The 16,266-nt window shown below is 43.1% G+C and overlaps 2 protein-coding genes across 2 annotated transcripts; one reads left to right on the top strand and one right to left on the bottom strand.

Moving 5' to 3' along the window:
- Positions 1–3,458: 3,458 nt before the first annotated feature.
- On the top strand, positions 3,459–5,027 carry msmp1 (microseminoprotein, prostate associated 1; the record flags this gene model as incomplete). The annotated part of the gene is made up of 3 exons (XM_080859922.1): positions 3,459–3,588; positions 4,508–4,616; positions 4,862–5,027. Exons 1-3 carry the CDS (start codon positions 3,495–3,497, stop codon positions 5,025–5,027), a joined length of 369 nt encoding a protein of 122 aa, XP_080716048.1. The 5' UTR covers positions 3,459–3,494.
- Positions 5,028–6,585: 1,558 nt separating this feature from the next.
- On the bottom strand, positions 6,586–15,729 carry rgp1 (GP1 homolog, RAB6A GEF complex partner 1). Its single transcript, XM_080860177.1, has 9 exons — positions 15,588–15,729; positions 14,853–14,968; positions 14,218–14,351; positions 11,631–11,714; positions 11,271–11,420; positions 9,777–9,932; positions 9,389–9,516; positions 8,833–9,010; positions 6,586–6,852 (listed from the first exon to the last, which is right to left on the bottom strand). Exons 2-9 carry the CDS (start codon positions 14,966–14,968, stop codon positions 6,629–6,631), a joined length of 1,170 nt encoding a protein of 389 aa, XP_080716303.1. The 5' UTR covers positions 15,588–15,729; the 3' UTR covers positions 6,586–6,628.
- Between the last annotated feature and the right edge of the window lie 537 nt (positions 15,730–16,266).

Genomic DNA, 16,266 nt, shown 5'->3' with positions numbered 1-16,266 from the left:
CCTCTCTCTCATAAGAGTTGTGAGGTTATGAACCTAATAAAGAAGAAGAAAACTGTTCTTTCTGTTCTTCATTCATGGAAAAAACAACAATTTGTCAGTGACATAAAGGAACTTTCTCACATCATTACATAGCTGAGGGAGAAGCAGTAGAGAGCTGACACACCTGTCCCAAACCCTTTCCCCCCTGACTGAGTTAGAGAAGGCCCTATAAAAAATAATAAATTAATGAACTAAATTAAAAATGTAAAACAAATGTTCTTGCAGTTACCGAAACACAGTAGAGGTTGTCTTTTACTTCTCCAGGCTGAGATAAAATCATACTAACACACACTTACACAAACTAGTGGGCCCAGTTTTCTCTCTCTTACACACACCAACACTCACTCTCGCTCTTAACTCACACCCACAGTCTCTCTTTCTCTCTCACACACACACACACAAACACACATGCATGCACACAAACACAAAACATTTTGTTCTATAGTTTGCATGCAACAGCAGACCACCATAGCTTCATACACACTTACAATCCACACTGCATGTGTGCGGCTTTACACATTTATGTACTCACGCACATGATCATGCAATTATTCTCTTATTCTCGCTCCCTTCATTTTCTCTCTCTCTCTCACACACACACACACACACACATACACTCAGGGGGTATTTAGCGGTTCAGGTTTTCCATGGCCTGCATGGGGTATAATTCCAGCCAGAACCAAGGGAAAGTGTTTGATTGTGCGGAACGCATCACTCAGCAAGCCACAGTCCAGTCATGCTGATTGGCTGCAGTGGTCAAGCGTTTCTTCAGGGCATTGCTTGCGTAAGGGCAGACGTTGATCAGTCCGCATTGAGCTGTGTATGTGTGTTTAGTGTTGGGTCTGTTCCATGACTGTGCTGAGTTAAGCATAAAGGTTGATCCCAAATGGAACCCCTAGAAAGTGGCTTGTCTTGGGTTCAAATGGCCTAGGCCAACCTGAGGTTCAAGTTCACAATCGTGAAGCAGAAACGGCACATCTACAACCATTAACCACTACGACACTGTAGGTGGAATCTGACCATAGTGTCGGTAGATGTGATTTTGCCTGTAGCTTAAGTAGCAAAAATAATTTAACTGAAAGACCTGACGATGTCTGCGTTTAAAGGATAAACTCAAGATTATAGAGAAATAAAAATCCATGGTCTGGACCAACAACTACGCAGCCATATCAGTAGTCCTGTGAATGGACTACTTTGACCCGTGGCTAACTGACTAATACTCTCTCCAGGCATACACAAGCTAAGCAAAACTTGGCAGAGGTACAGGAGTAACTGCTAATCCCATTGCCACCCTGGACAACTGAAGTCATACACACGGAGGTAACTGACCTGAAACTGCCCAGTACCTCCCTCATCTTACGTACAGAGGAGGAAGGTCATTAGGCAGCCCCACAGGGGTAACTGCCCCTACGAGGATAGCTGGGTGAGTATGCAGGGGTAAATCTGAGTCATCGTAGAGGAGACCAAGCGCGCGGAAGCCACGCAGTAGCAACACATTCCGTGGTTGATTGACAGAAAACTTTCAACACCTCACAGTCTACTAGTGAGAGTGGGGGGCAGGTCAGGGGTGTTTAGCAGAGCAGTGGAGCCCCTGCGGACTCCTTCTCCCCCAGCACCCCCACCCCACCCCAAGGCCTTGCTATCGCAAGATTTTCCAGCACACGCCGCCGCGTGATATAGTGGCAGAGATGAGCTAATGATGTGAGCTAATGCGCTGCTGTGTTCTGGATCAGGGAGCATTAGCCTACCCCGTGTCATAACGGATGGACACACGCATACGCACACACATGCATATGCATACATACACACACACGTGTACGCATACATACGCACACACACACACACGCGTACGCATACACACACACACTTATGCATACGCAGACACACAAACACACACACATACATGCATACACAGACACACACACATGCATATGCAAACACACATACACACATGCAAACGCAGACAGATACACACAAGCACATATGCATGCATGCGCCAATACCTCAAGCCCCTCCTTCCATTGCAACCCCCCAGCATTAGCAAAGATGACCAATGTGCCAACAACTACAATTATAATAATAATAAATATAATTATAATAATGCATTACATTCACTTCACATATCCCAGAAAAGAGGAAATATTTAGTCTGGAATACACACATATACACACACACACACACACACACCTGCAGCAGTCCCGCAGTAAAAGTCAGATCCCAGCCTTTACGAGTTTCCTCCTCCCAACCATCCACTGGACGGCCGACCTGTGTGAGGTCATCTGCCCAAGACATGACCATGACATCACCGTCATGAGCTCAGGGGAAGCTGACACAGGTCAGTGCAGACAGCCACAAACATGAATGTGTGTGTGTCTGGAGTACCTGGTTACTACTTATTCACGGTGGTCCAGGGGCTTAAAGGATGTCAAAGTCACAGCTTTTTGTAAGAGAAATTTTGACATAATTATATAAAGGGAGACTACTAACACCTGAGAAACTGGGTCCCAGTATTGTTACTGGATGCTGATTGGTCCCCAGTATTGTTATTGGGTGCTGATTGGTCCCCAGTATAGTTAACGGGTTCTGATTTCAAGATATTGTCGGAAGCTTTGGCTAGCAGAATGAAGATGTACACATTTAATACATGAGGATCAGTCTTATTGTGCGTGTGTGATAGTTGAAGTGTCCTTTTGACTATCTCTCTCTCTCTTTAGATGGTACCTGTTTGCTTAGCCTTACTGTGAACCACCTCAAATGACAGCAGGCTGAAGTTAGTCCCCTGCAACTCTGACCATTTCATAGTGATGACTTCAGTCCACTATAGGTGAAAAGTTTTCAGTGATCTCATTTTGTCCTAAGCTCAGAAGAATTTCTTGAGAAGCGTACAATTTTGGAGAATTAATAAACAAGTCCTTCCTGTTCCTCTCTGTCATTCAGTTATCCTCTTGGACCAGTATACTGCCCTCCTGTTCAATCTTTTATGAGGCGCCCCAGAGTTCATGATGATAAAAAAGTTAAATTGTCCAGCATTAATGAACATATTCCGGTAAGCTCTTTGGAAGCACACTCTCTCTCTCTCTCTCATTCATTTCTGCCTCTCTCTCTTTTCTCCTTTTCCTCTCTTAGTCATCACAGGATGTGTCAGTGTTTCTACCGCTGGTGGAGGTCATGCCCAATGGTGCGGAGCAGCGCCCATCTCCGCCGAGGCCCCAGCGTGCCAATACCCCCCATGCCCCCACCCCCCACCCCAACTGGACAAACCTGCCCCCCCCCCCCCCCCCCCCTGAAATACACACCTCTTCCATGCAGTGGCTCGTAAAGATCTCAGGAGTATATATGGATTACACAAGGCGAGAGAGTGATCCAGAGGCTTCAATCAACTGAGAGAGCGCGCAAAGACAAACAAGAAAGACAAAGAAGAAGACAAAGAAGAAGATAAAGAAGAAAAAACAGCCATGATGGGACACTGGCCACTCACAGTCCTGCTGACCTCTCTGCTCTGGGTTACCTGCAGAACAGCACCTGCGGAGTGTCACTTCAGCTCACAAGGTGAGTAGCCAAGCCAAAACTCACACAAACGCACATAGACACTACTCTGCTGGATCTTTTTTTGTGAAGGTGACTTGGGTGGACATCCAGGACTCTTATCAAGTCCAGTATCACTGGATTGAGGACTTTAGATAATGATGACATAATCAGAACATTAAGACACGATGGTCTCTGTGTCTTTCAAGTGTCTGGAATGTCAGCTCTAGAAAAATTCTAGATTCTAAGAGTCTAGAATTTACAATTTTTCATATGATCTCCCACACTAATGTGGTACTTATGATATCAGTAAAGTTTAAGTCACTTGCTTTTCTTTCAGTCCAGCATACATCAGTTGTTGATGGTCTTCTAATGTCTTGAAAACCTAGAGAGCACTTTGTGATCTAGTAACGCATTGACAAACACTAAGGACAGAGTGACACTATCTAATGCATTCATGTTCTAAAGCTTTCTGCATTATGGACATTTAAAACATGTGAAAGTTTCTCTGTCTCTTTGGTACTATGTGCTTCGTGTACGTGAAATATCTTTAGCAGCACAATGTGAACTCAATGAGGAGTGCATGAAAAGAAGCACAACTACCCATTCACACTTTACTGAGTCTGTGGAGAGGATCAAGAAGATTCAGTAATAGGACAAAAGCTACTCTGTGAGCATGTTTGTGTTGTGTTTGTTTTAGAGGAATACTTAATGAATACTTTTTGTGTGTGTGTGTTGCGTTGCTCATGTGCTAAATTATGTGTGCAGAATAAGGTGGTTTATCACGGGCTGCGTGGGTTTACACGTGAGCATGAGTTTGTGATGCCGTCAGATAATGTGTGGTTATAAAAAGAGGTGTGTGTTTGTGTTACATCATTTAGAGTACGGGGGAAAGCGTAATATGAGTCTTTCAGGTTTCAAAAAATAATAATGTGTGTTTCAGCACTGTGTGAGTATGAAGGCAGAAGCTACTCTTTGGGGGAGAGCTGGATGGAGAGGGGCTGTGTTCAGTGCACCTGCCTGCACCCAATCGGAGTGGGCTGCTGTGAGACGTGAGTGCGCACACACACACACACACACACACACACACTTCCTTTCAAAAAGAAGCATATCAATTTTCTCTCAAACAAACTCATGCTGCCGTGCATGTTTACTTTCACACACACACATTCACACAATGCTGACTCTTAACATGTTTAAAATACAAGTACACACCTGTACAAACTAACGGACATACAATAAACCCTTAAAATGCAAATGGCGTTACTGCCCTCATTCTTGTGTCCTCTCTCTGCAGGATCCACAGGCCAGTGGACTTCCCTGCCTGGTGTGAGGTGCGCGTGGAGACCCTGACCTGCACCGTGCGTCTGGTGCAGAGCGCGGACCCCCGCCTGCCCTGTGTTGCCCATGGCAACAGCCTCGACCCCAGCCACGGGGCCCTGGATATGCAGCTGGCGGGATAAGCAACCGACTTCTGCACCTGGACTCAACCCCACTCACTCCTGGCCCGCCTGTCCAATCCCAATCCTGCTTTGTGTCCGCCAGGAGACCCATTTCACACGCTTCTGCAGTATAGGCTTTAGAACCTAAAGGTACAGTCCATGATTCTGTCTTAAGGTTGTTGATATTTAAGTTCAACTGACAATTCATTTACACCCCTCCCTTCCATGCTCCTGAAGCAGAGTGTTAATTGGCTGGAAGACTGTATGGCTCGGTCCAACCGACTTGGTTTCCGATTTACAGAGCCAAGAATGTGCGCGCACACGCACACGCACACACAAAATGGTCAGCTAGAGGACCATGAGAAGCAATTTTCTGAATTTGACTAAAAAGCAAATTGGATTAGAATCACAGGCTGCACTTTTAACCGCCTTTGCTTGAGTATGACTCAGTCCTCCATGCAGCCCGTTGCTCACCACTCTCCCCCGATGTGGGTTTCTGATTGCAGTCTTCACGTTTCAAGAAGTCTGACTCCCAATGTAGGATGCTAATGCCATTCCACAGCCACAGAGTTGAGTGGAAAAGAAAGGTTTAGACATCTGGGTGGTTCCTTTGACAAAGAAACAGCTTGCCTTGTTAGCACACAGCAAACTCTGTTGCCCCAAACTGTCTAAGCAAACACACACACACATATTCTACTGCTGCATATGAGCACAGACACAAATGTACACTTATATAATTACTTGCAGAATATGAACATACACATATGCATGTCACCAGTGAGGTGGCAGACACACACATATGTACATAACTGCATGTACAGTAATATATGCCAAACTCAATATATACCATGTTCTGTATGAAACTTCAACTGCTCAAGTAAAATAAAGCTCAAATGTAACAGCATCTTAAGGCTTTGTGTTGATTTGTGTGTCGTGTATTTAAAAACAGCAGTTGGATTACAAATATGCGTGGTTTTATTATGAGGTCAAAAAACACATTTCCAACTCTGATTCATATTGAGAACATAACACATACACACACACACACACACACGCATGCACACGCACACGCACACGCACACACGCACAGGCAGACACACATACACACGCACACAGGTAGTTGAAATACATAAGGGTGAACCACATATCAAGAAAGTCAGTCAGTGGTCCCAAAACTCTCCCATTTTAGAGAGAAACTGAAATAAAACTAAATTGTAGTTGCAATAAGAGGAATATAATAAAAAAGCATTTAGTAACAAATCCACATACACTCCACACACACTTCAAACATTAAAATCCAACTTGATTACGTTTCAAGAGATTTACCCACAGTGCATAGGCAACCGTTTAGAGAGATGGATAAAATCACGAACACACCACACACACACACACACACACACACACACACACACACCTCTGTAATTACATAATAGAATCCCCTTATTAGCGATACACACAAACTGTCCCATCTTTCTTTCTCGCTCGCACACTCCACACACACACACACACACACACACACACACACACACACACACACACACACACACACACACACACACACACACACACACACACACACACACACACACACACACACACACACACACACACACACAGCAATATCAAATGTTTATGCTGTTGGTCCCTGTAAAGTGGGAAACATAAGAAGCCAGTGCTGGATTGGTGGGAAGCACTTTGATTGGCAAGTCCCAGCTGAAAGTGTCCACGTCCACATGCTCTGCTCCCGTCCAGATGGTGACTTCTGATTGGTTCTGCAGTACGGTGGGAGACTCCACAGGCTCTCTGGATGTCACAAACTCAAAGTGCAGACGCCATCTCAGAGTGACTAGGAGACACACACAAACACAATGATCTTAATGTTGGGATCAACAAAAGTCTATGAATATGTGTGTACAGGGGTTAAAGCAAAAAAAAATCCTGAGCCTGAACTTTTTTTTGTATGTGAGTGAGTGCGAAGGGGGGTGTCGTCCTGTGACGAGGACACATTTACAGGGTCAAGGAAACTTTTACAAATGAATGATGGCAGATTATGGTGGGACTTTTGAAACTGCAATCCCAAGAAGGTCAGCAATAGTACTCCAGATCACTACAATAGTGACATGTTATAAGGTGACATGTTATAAGGGTATAAGGGTTATAAGGGTTCAGTCAGTGGAAGAAGATTTGATTTGCAACCATTTCATTGAGGATATATGAAAAAGGACAGTGATTCACTTTTTAAACCGTTAAAGTGCAACAGTGAACTGTAGATAATAGGAAGTTTTATATTGCAACATTTCCATAATTATTTTGTTCAAAAGAAATAATCGTAAATTAAAATATAGCCTACACCTTTGATTCTAGCAAACAGTAAGTGCGGAGGCATTGGCTATATTCATGTTCCTGCCTGGCAAGTGGTGCGTTTTACTGCGTTGTCATCTTCATAAAAAAAAAACGCGCGAGGACATTGTCCATGTTCTTGTTGGTGGCTTTGTCGACATTTAAGGAAAACATGCAGTTTTTTAGCTTTTCCGAAATACGTCTTTTATTCTCCGGTGTTATGCTGTGTGTGTTAAAATAGCTGGCATGAATGTTGACAGTTTAGTCAAAACAATTTAGTCTTCAGTTATTTTTTGGCATAAATTCTACAGGGGTTGGGCGAGCCTGGAAGACAGATTGTGTTCTGCGATGAACTTACACACGCGTATTTTCAGGGCACATTAACGCTCAGTTATTGATGCCGGCACATCAGATGTGGTTGTTGCTGCAGGTAAAAGCGTTGTGTGTTGGATAGCGCGAACAGCTGCTCTATGAGCGGGGTCTAAGTCATGAAGTGGAAGCACTGGAAGCACTTTTTTCCCCGCGCTAGTTGCATACAGTAGCTTTCTTGAGCCCAAGAGAGCACCTGCTTCTCTTAACTTCTTACATCGGCTACCAAAAGGCCTACCGTCCTTCCCTATCTCTTCTATCCATGCCCAGCGCCATTTATTTTTCAATCCTTTATCAACTAGGAGGGCATCTTCCCCAGGATTCATGAACTTACACTCCTTCGATGTCACAGTATCTCTACTTTGGCATCTACGTAGCATAGGCAGAGCGATACAGAAAAGTCGGTGGTGAAAGCACATTTTCCCAAGACCCGCCCCAATCTACTTCTGATTGGCTAATAATGTTATTTTAAGAACCTGAGAGTTGTGCTCCTTTCATATCTTTGTCAGACGAACTCGAAAGTAATGGTGATGATATCGAGACGTGTGTTTAATATATATATTAGACTTTTTTTCCGCAGCCAAACGCCGCACGCCGGAAATCCGGCACAGTGCCGGAATACTTTAATCCCTGTGTGTACATATTTTGTCGTAACATACCTATTATTGTGGTCACAATAGTTTTGAGATGCTTGGCAAACTTTAGCCAATGAACATCAGCATTTCTGCTTATATGTATGTGTGTTTGGGTGATATCACTCCCCAATCAAAGAGGTGTCCAGATGAATTGTGTTTGTGTGTTTGTGTGTGTGGTCGGTGTGTTGGTGGTTTTAAGCATGTCTCAGATGAAACCTGCGGTGAAAAGTAGTGGATTACATATTTCACTAATGTATGACTGTGTGTGTGTGTTTATGTATGAAACTGTGCGTGTGTGTGTGTGTGTGTGTATATATGAAACTGTGTGTGTGTGTGTGTGTAGATATGAAACTGTGTGCGTGTGTGTGTATGAAAACTCTGTGTGTATGTGTATGTGTGTGTGTGTGTGTGTGTGTGTGTGTGTGTGTGTGTGTGTGTGTGTGTGTGTGTGTGTGTGTGTGTGTGGCCCGTTGCTCTCTTACTGATGTCTGTGCTGAATCCTGGCGTCACGTTGAGAGGTATAGGTAAGGAGAAGTGGCTGGATGCAGTGTGCAGGCAGGACTCTAGGTGGCGGCCATGAGAGGTCACACTCAGTGGTTGAACTGGCCTCCTCTGGTACGCAGAGTTCACCTCCTCTTCGGACTGTAAACTGACAGAGTACTAAACACACACACACACACACACACACACACACACACCAAATGTAACTGCGAGTCCTCAACAAATGAAAGTAATTTTTACTATATCCCGCCAGACCATCTGCGTTACATTTCCTTTTCTGCAGACCACAAAATCAGTTAAGCAACCAGGTGTCTATCATTCTACAGCAGGTTATTGTTCCTTCAATGGAAGTGAATAGTGAACCCTTCCTTGTCAGAGCCACTATCTGACTGAAAAGAGGATTTTTTTTCCTGCGACCTTAATAAACCTCAGTTTAATGGGTGAATATGAGGTTCAGAAGGTCGTATAAACATTTAAATTTCCGGGAAAGGCATTCATGTTAGGCCAGAGCCTGAGATAGGCGGATGCTGCACAAACCTGTAGACAAGGGATGTCCCCCTCGGAGAAGTTGAAAGTGCCGACGATGTCCTCCCCGAGCCGGTAGACACACTTGAAGATACAGAACTTGGCCACCTTCCCCCGGGAGTTAGTGATGTTGAACAGATCTGAGGACAGAGAGGGGAGGGGTCACCTCATAGTTTTAGTTACATAGCCAAATATACACAAGGGACTCTCTCTCTCTCACACACACACACACACACACACACACACACACACACACACTAATAGGCACACACCAGACTAAATGGATTATATGGGACTCATATTACACTAGGAGGACTAACATAAGCGTATTCACACAGACACAAACTAGTAAGTTAGCTCCCCCCCCCCCAACATACACGCTACAAACACACACACTCACGGGGGGAGCGGCGGGACGTGGTGATCATCAGCATGTCTAACGCCCTCTCCAGGACCCGGCTGTCCCTGCGGTTGCTGCCTCCCCCCGCCTCCTCCTCCAGGAAGGGGTTTGAGGGGGCCACTTCCTCATCCTGGACAAAACAGGATTCCGGCATGCCTAGAAGTCATAGAAAGAGACACACACGGTCTGTTTAGCCCGAATAACCACAACGCTCGCTCTGTCCAAACTCCCATTGTCTGCACCTTCCTGTGCATGTTCTTTGGTTTACAAAACTTAACATACCTACAGTAGCTATACATACATAGACATGCGCATTGCATGTACTTATATTCATGAATGCCCTAATGCACATATGCATGAGTCTACGCATCTGTGGGCAAGAACACAAGAGATTGAGAGTGTCTGCATGTGTGTGTGCATGTGTATGCGCATCTGCGTGTGTGCACGAATGTGTGTGGAATGAAATGATACTAGAAAAGTATCGCTGTTACAACAAAGGTAACCCCACTGGTACAACAATATTATCCCCCATTTCATGTATGAATGACAGTTTTAATGAGAGCCTTATTTCGTAGGAGTTGTGCTGATGTGCGACAGCAGTCTAGTAGTTTTGTGTGTGTGTGTGTGTGTGTGTGTGTGTGTAGCACTTTCGCTTCCACTCCCTGCAGACACACTAGGCGCACCAACCCTTTTTCCCCTCTTATGCGGCAGCTTCCTTTGGGACAAAATCATCTGGCCAAAAGACATGCTGACCTGTTCAAAGACTTCAAAGACTAACTTACCAATGCCACTTAATGCAAATGCTCCGTTCACACTGGTAATGTTAACTTTGCCATAACTTGCAAGCTGCTAAAAACTCAGGCGTGCAGATCAACAACACCAGTTATAAATTATCAGTGTATACTCAATAGAAGGCTGATTGGACGGTAATTATGGAATATGCATTTCTCTCAATAATTCTTTCTAATACCAGAAAATAACCTCTGCCAAAGAGATATATATTATATCTATATATATATTAAATACTGTTTAATAAGTGACATCTGGTTGCAAATCTAAAGTAAATTATCCAAGAAATCACATAAACTGAAGGATAGGGGACATCAGATTACTGCATACCATGTAAAAGCTTTAATAACACTATGACCTTGATCTAAATATATAATCATTTTAATCTAATTAAATTAGAGCATTTGTGTGTGTCAGGAGCAAGCGCGTTTCAGTATCAGTATCGAGACATTTAGGCAGGCATCACAAAGTCATAATTTTGTGACTTTAAATTGCAAAGAGTCACACGTGCGAGAGAGTGTGTGTGTGTGAGACATGTGACATGCGCATGTGTACTTGTGTGTGCGCGTGCATGTGTGTGTGTGTACTTGCGTGTATGTGTACATGCGCATGCATGCGTGTATGTGTACTTGCGTGTATGTGTAGATGCGCGCGCATGCGTGTGTGTGTGTGTGTGTGTGTGTGTGTGTGTGTGTGTGTGCTCACCATGCAGCACCAGTACCCTGAATGGAACACGTAGCAGCTTGATTGGGGAATTGACCCGCTGGCAGCCGATGGTCAGCTTGTACACATACTTCACCGCCTGCCCTCTGAAACTGGGTGGACCGTCTGAGGGGACAACCTCACTGTAGGAATCTAGATTGGGCGAGTGGGGGGTGAGAGGTAGAAAAAGCATGAGAGTAAAAAAAGAGGAGTGCCTGAGAAGGTGAAATTGTAGTGTACGGTGCTCATACAGTATATGTGCTTGACAACAGTAAGGTCTACTAAAACATTCCTGAGACAGTGACAGTGTGTATCAGTGTATGACCATCCAAGAGTGTGTGAGAATGCATCCGTTTCTCTTACAGGTTTTACTCTCTCCTGGATCCAGGCGTAAGTCACAGAAGAGGATCTTTGGCGGCGTGTCGAGGATACACTGCCCCCTCTCTCCTGAGGAGGGAAGTGAACGGAAGAGAAGGGAAGGGAAGACAAGACAAAAGAATACAAGAGAGGAGAAAAGAGAAGAGGGATGACACATTTCACAATCTACTTCAATGAAACTCAATAACGATAAACAATGATGAGACCAATGATGACCTGGGCAGGCATGTATATTGCATGTCAGTGTGGGGGGAAACCAAGTGTGTACGCCACCATAATGAAGCAATCAATCTAAAATGTTTATAATAGTCAAAATTAACACATTAATATTTGCGATTCATTTCAAATATTTAACGTGTAAAAAAAAGGACAATTACGCAATTACTGCAGCTGCTTGGGTTTGTTATTCTTTTTGTTAGTGCACATGTAATGGTTAAAATATCTGGGGGTTTTGTTATTATTTTTGTTAGTGTATATAATGGCTCCAATATCTGGGGGGCTTTCCACATACACCTGGCAGGGGCCTTAGTTAAATTCACAAGCTGGGAAATTATTGAGCACTACATGATTCAACTAACCCCACGGGCTGCACACCACGTTCTAACTACTGACCAGCTGACCTACTCGCTAGCTCCCTCCAAAGTTTCTCCCTCCCCAAAAGTCTCTCTCTTTTTCTATGCTTGTCCACGTCTTCATCTCAAACCCTGTTTCAAAATAAAAGTCCCTACACACTTCACATGCTGTATAACAAATATGCCTATTAAGCAGACTGTCAATTTTAATGGCCTTGATGGTTTTATTGGAAATCTGCATTCCACAGGAGATAATCTGTGTTCAAAGTTAAAAATATGCTATTAGACAATAATATTTCAGGTTAAATATACTTCCATTTTGTTAATTCTACATTAATTCTGTGATTTTACCCTGAAATATTTGTTATTACAAACTTCAGTCTTTAGTCAAGCAATTCATCACAAAAAAATCACAGCAAATCTTTTATCGATGGACAGAACTACTTAACTGTATTATTAAGATGATAATAGGGGACAATGTGCCATATTGATGCACTTTTCAGTCTTTCTTAAGGTGACTGCAAATGATACATCAAAATGGCGAAAATGTTGTGCCAATTAAAAGACCTAAGTCTTGGGACACATATTTTGTATTTATTGTATTTTCATATAATATTAAACTGCAGAATTTTTAAGCATAAACTTGAGAGTAAATGGGTAAATCGTCACACTGGATTATTAAGTAAATAAAACACATCATTGGACATAGCTTTAGTTTCAACTTGTGAACATGAAAGCAACCATTTGTACCCTGTTGTTTGTAAAAATAGACCTATAGTCTGCTAGTATTATTTAAAGTCAGAATTCTAGCAGAACATAAATTGCCTCTCCTGAGGTGGCCTACATGCAACGTGGTCTCCAAGTCTCCTTTGGCTGGCTGTTTAAAAATAGTTCTACACAGACAGGCAGAAACACTTGTGAGTTGTTAATATGTTTAATGTAATGGAATGGAATACTTGACTAAATGCCCTCCTTTTCTTTCCCAAACTTAACATGGACACTGTATTCCCTTTCTGCACTGGCCATTTCTTTCTCTGCCCACACAGGAGGGATTTTCAGATGCAGCACAACTTTGCAATAAACCAAAGATAATGTCATTCTGACGTAATGTCATAGTTTACCAGAACCTGTTTTTGACCATTTCATAATAAATTAATTCCAATTTTTTGTTTACCTACAGTCACCAAACCTGCTCCTGCTTTGGTACTGCGGCTTTGAGTGCTGCTATTGTGTTGTGATTAATACATTTTTGCAACAGACAAGCTAATCAGCCGAATCTAGGCTTATTTAGACATCTAGCCACTTCAATAACTTTATGTCTAAGCCTAAGGCACATCTGATGAAAATGCACAACAGTGAAATATGGGTGAACCTGTCGAACCCATCATATACAAATGTGCTTTCTTTAAGTACATTAAAGAGTATATGGTGCATATAATACATTAATAGTTATTCCTCCATGTAAGTTACGTTTTCAAAATCGATGAAAACTAGAGATGCATTTCCAAGAAAATGCAAGGTGTGATTACCCAATCTGCTAACTCAACAGTGAGTAACAGTAACAGCTTACGTGAACCTACAAAAATGCACTGACTGGGAATTGAACGTCAGTCAACAGCTTTGAACGCAGGACAGAAAACCATGCTGCCACTGATGCTGTAGCCTATATCAGTGAATTTGCTAATATTTCCTGCAATTCAGAAAATTCACAAACCCCCTAATTGCAAGTCTCAACTATCACAGCAAATATAATAAGGTGATCAGACATGTGTTGCAGAGTCTTCAATATATAATGCAGAGTGCCTAAAGAGCATATGTGTGTGTGTGTGTGTGTGTGTGTGTGTGTGGACGGTATGAACACTAGTGTATGAACATGACATAAAGGGAGAGCATGGCTGTTAAGAAGACGTGTGTGTGTGCGAGAGAGAGAGAGAGAAAGAGAAAAAAAGAAAAAAAAAGAAAGAGAGATTGTGTATATCCGCATATGAGTGTGTTCTGACCTCTGCTGGGAATGAGCACGGTGTCGCTTTCTGCCTGCACGTCCTGCTTGTTGCCCTGAGAAGGCAGCGCCACCCTGCTCTCACTGGCGTGGAACTGGCAGTGGATCTGAGCACTGGCCCACGCCAGCATCTCACTGGCCACAGGAGAAAGGAGTACACAACCATCAGACACAGTAAGAACTACATTTCAAACATATCACTTTTGCAGAGGAAAAGAGGAAATCTGGTTTTCAGGGCAGAAGTATTATTGGCATAGTAGACAGACAGAGGATGAATTGCACGTTGGAATCAAAACAAAGATGGATAGCGATAAAGACACACACACACCAAACAGAATGAGATTCAAATTATGTTAGGACAGAAAGGAGCACAATGCGGTATCGCACAGACATTGTTATATCCAAGAAGAAGGTGAGAAGATACAGGGGGAAAAACGAGAACAGAGATGGAGGAGAGATGGAAAGCGAAATAGGTAAAACCCGGAGGCGAAACGTGAGATGATAACCATACAGTTAATTTGATAACGATGACATCCACACAGCTGATGAACGGTACATGGACACATCAGTGAAAGCAAACAGAAAACAGGAGAGTGACAGAACCGGGAGTCCGACAGAGGCTGACGCGTAACGTACCTGCTAGCAGAGGTGGATAGATGAGACATCGGGTTGGTGAACGTGATAAGGCACTCCAGTGGCTCCCCGGTTAGGAAAACCGGGCCGCGTGCCATGGAGGCCACCACCTCAATCATCTGTCCGACATACGAGGTGCATTAAACAGGACCATCAGACACAGTGGCTCTTTAAAGATATATCTAGCCTAACAAACACAGCCAACAAGCAATGGCCAAGCATAGCATCTATGTCAGTTCTCAACTGTCATCGCCACTCAGCAATTCTACCACACGCTTACGGGGTTAGTCTCGAGTTTAGATGATAGGAAACACTCGACCGAAACTGATACAACGGTTCGAAACGTAACGCACCATGGATTGTATTTAAGTAACCCTGCTAATATCAGAGGATGTTATGATGCTGAGTGAGCTAGCTAGCTGTGCAACCTGACATTCTAGCAGAGTTGAGACCAGACAGGACATTTGGTTCACGTACAATCATTGATGACAACATAAATACATGAGATTAAATACGAATTGAATACATCGTGAAAATGGTTAAGACTGAGAAACTGGCTCACTGTAAGCCTTTAAATCACCAAGCTACCCCACATTAGGTACGTTTCTACACCTAGCTGTAGCTCGCATAACTACCTAGCGATAGCTCGCTAACCATTAAGAGTAATTCGAGTTATGGTCTTGTTCAATGCCCCTGTCCGGCGTTACACAACAGTAACAAGATTTACATTTGCGTTACCTTTGAGTTCGTTGCAACCAGCACTCAGCTGGCTATTCTTCTTCACACCAAATTATATATATATATATTTGAAATGTGGCAAGCGGTGAGAAATGATCCAAGTTGGCTACATACACTCAGCTGTGATCAAGCCAACTCAAAACCAAAACAACATAGCATACTATCCTGCACTACCACGAGCTATCACTGAGTTTTCAAAAAGGACAAGGCGTGAATCCATTTAAATCTCGGGTATGTGTGTATCCTATGGCAATACTTCATCTTGTATGACAGCACGTGAATGAGGTAAGTCGGCTTGTTTTTACGGTCATGGATCTGCTACTCTGAACTGATAACATGATGTCAAGGTAACGTTACCCAGCCAGCGAGCTGGCAACAACCGTTAACCATTAGACGGAGGAATTTCAAAACATTTTTTCTCTTAAGTCTGATTCACGTTTACCTATTGTAGATTATACAATCAAAATGTAATGTGCACACGGGTAATCACACAATTCATATAAAATGTCTATCATAGTTTTTTTTAAATGTAGGTAAAGTTATGGTTGGCCCGTTTGAAACGTCGCCGTGGCATATGTGACGCACCACATTATAACACCTAAGGAGGTTCTGATAAGAGCATTATAGACATTTTCTGGAGAATCTTTTTTTTAAAGTTTCTTTGAACATGAATAAAATA

The sequence above is a fragment of the Sprattus sprattus genome (assembly GCF_963457725.1).
Source record: "Sprattus sprattus genome assembly, chromosome: 21".
NCBI classification, from domain to species: Eukaryota; Metazoa; Chordata; class Actinopteri; order Clupeiformes; family Clupeidae; genus Sprattus; species Sprattus sprattus.
This window is presented reverse-complemented; position numbering and strand designations above follow the sequence as displayed.

Coding starts and splice junctions, on each gene's coding strand:
- rgp1 (XM_080860177.1), bottom strand. CDS start 14,968: ATGATTGAGGTGGTGGCCTCCATGGCACGCGGCCCGGTTTTCCTAACC. Junction 14,352..14,852: donor CTATCCACCTCTGCTAGCAG/GTACGTTACGCG, acceptor TCCTGTGGCCAG/TGAGATGCTGGCGTGGGCCA. Junction 9,011..9,388: donor GGGACATCCCTTGTCTACAG/GTTTGTGCAGCA, acceptor GTGTGTGTTTAG/TACTCTGTCAGTTTACAGTC.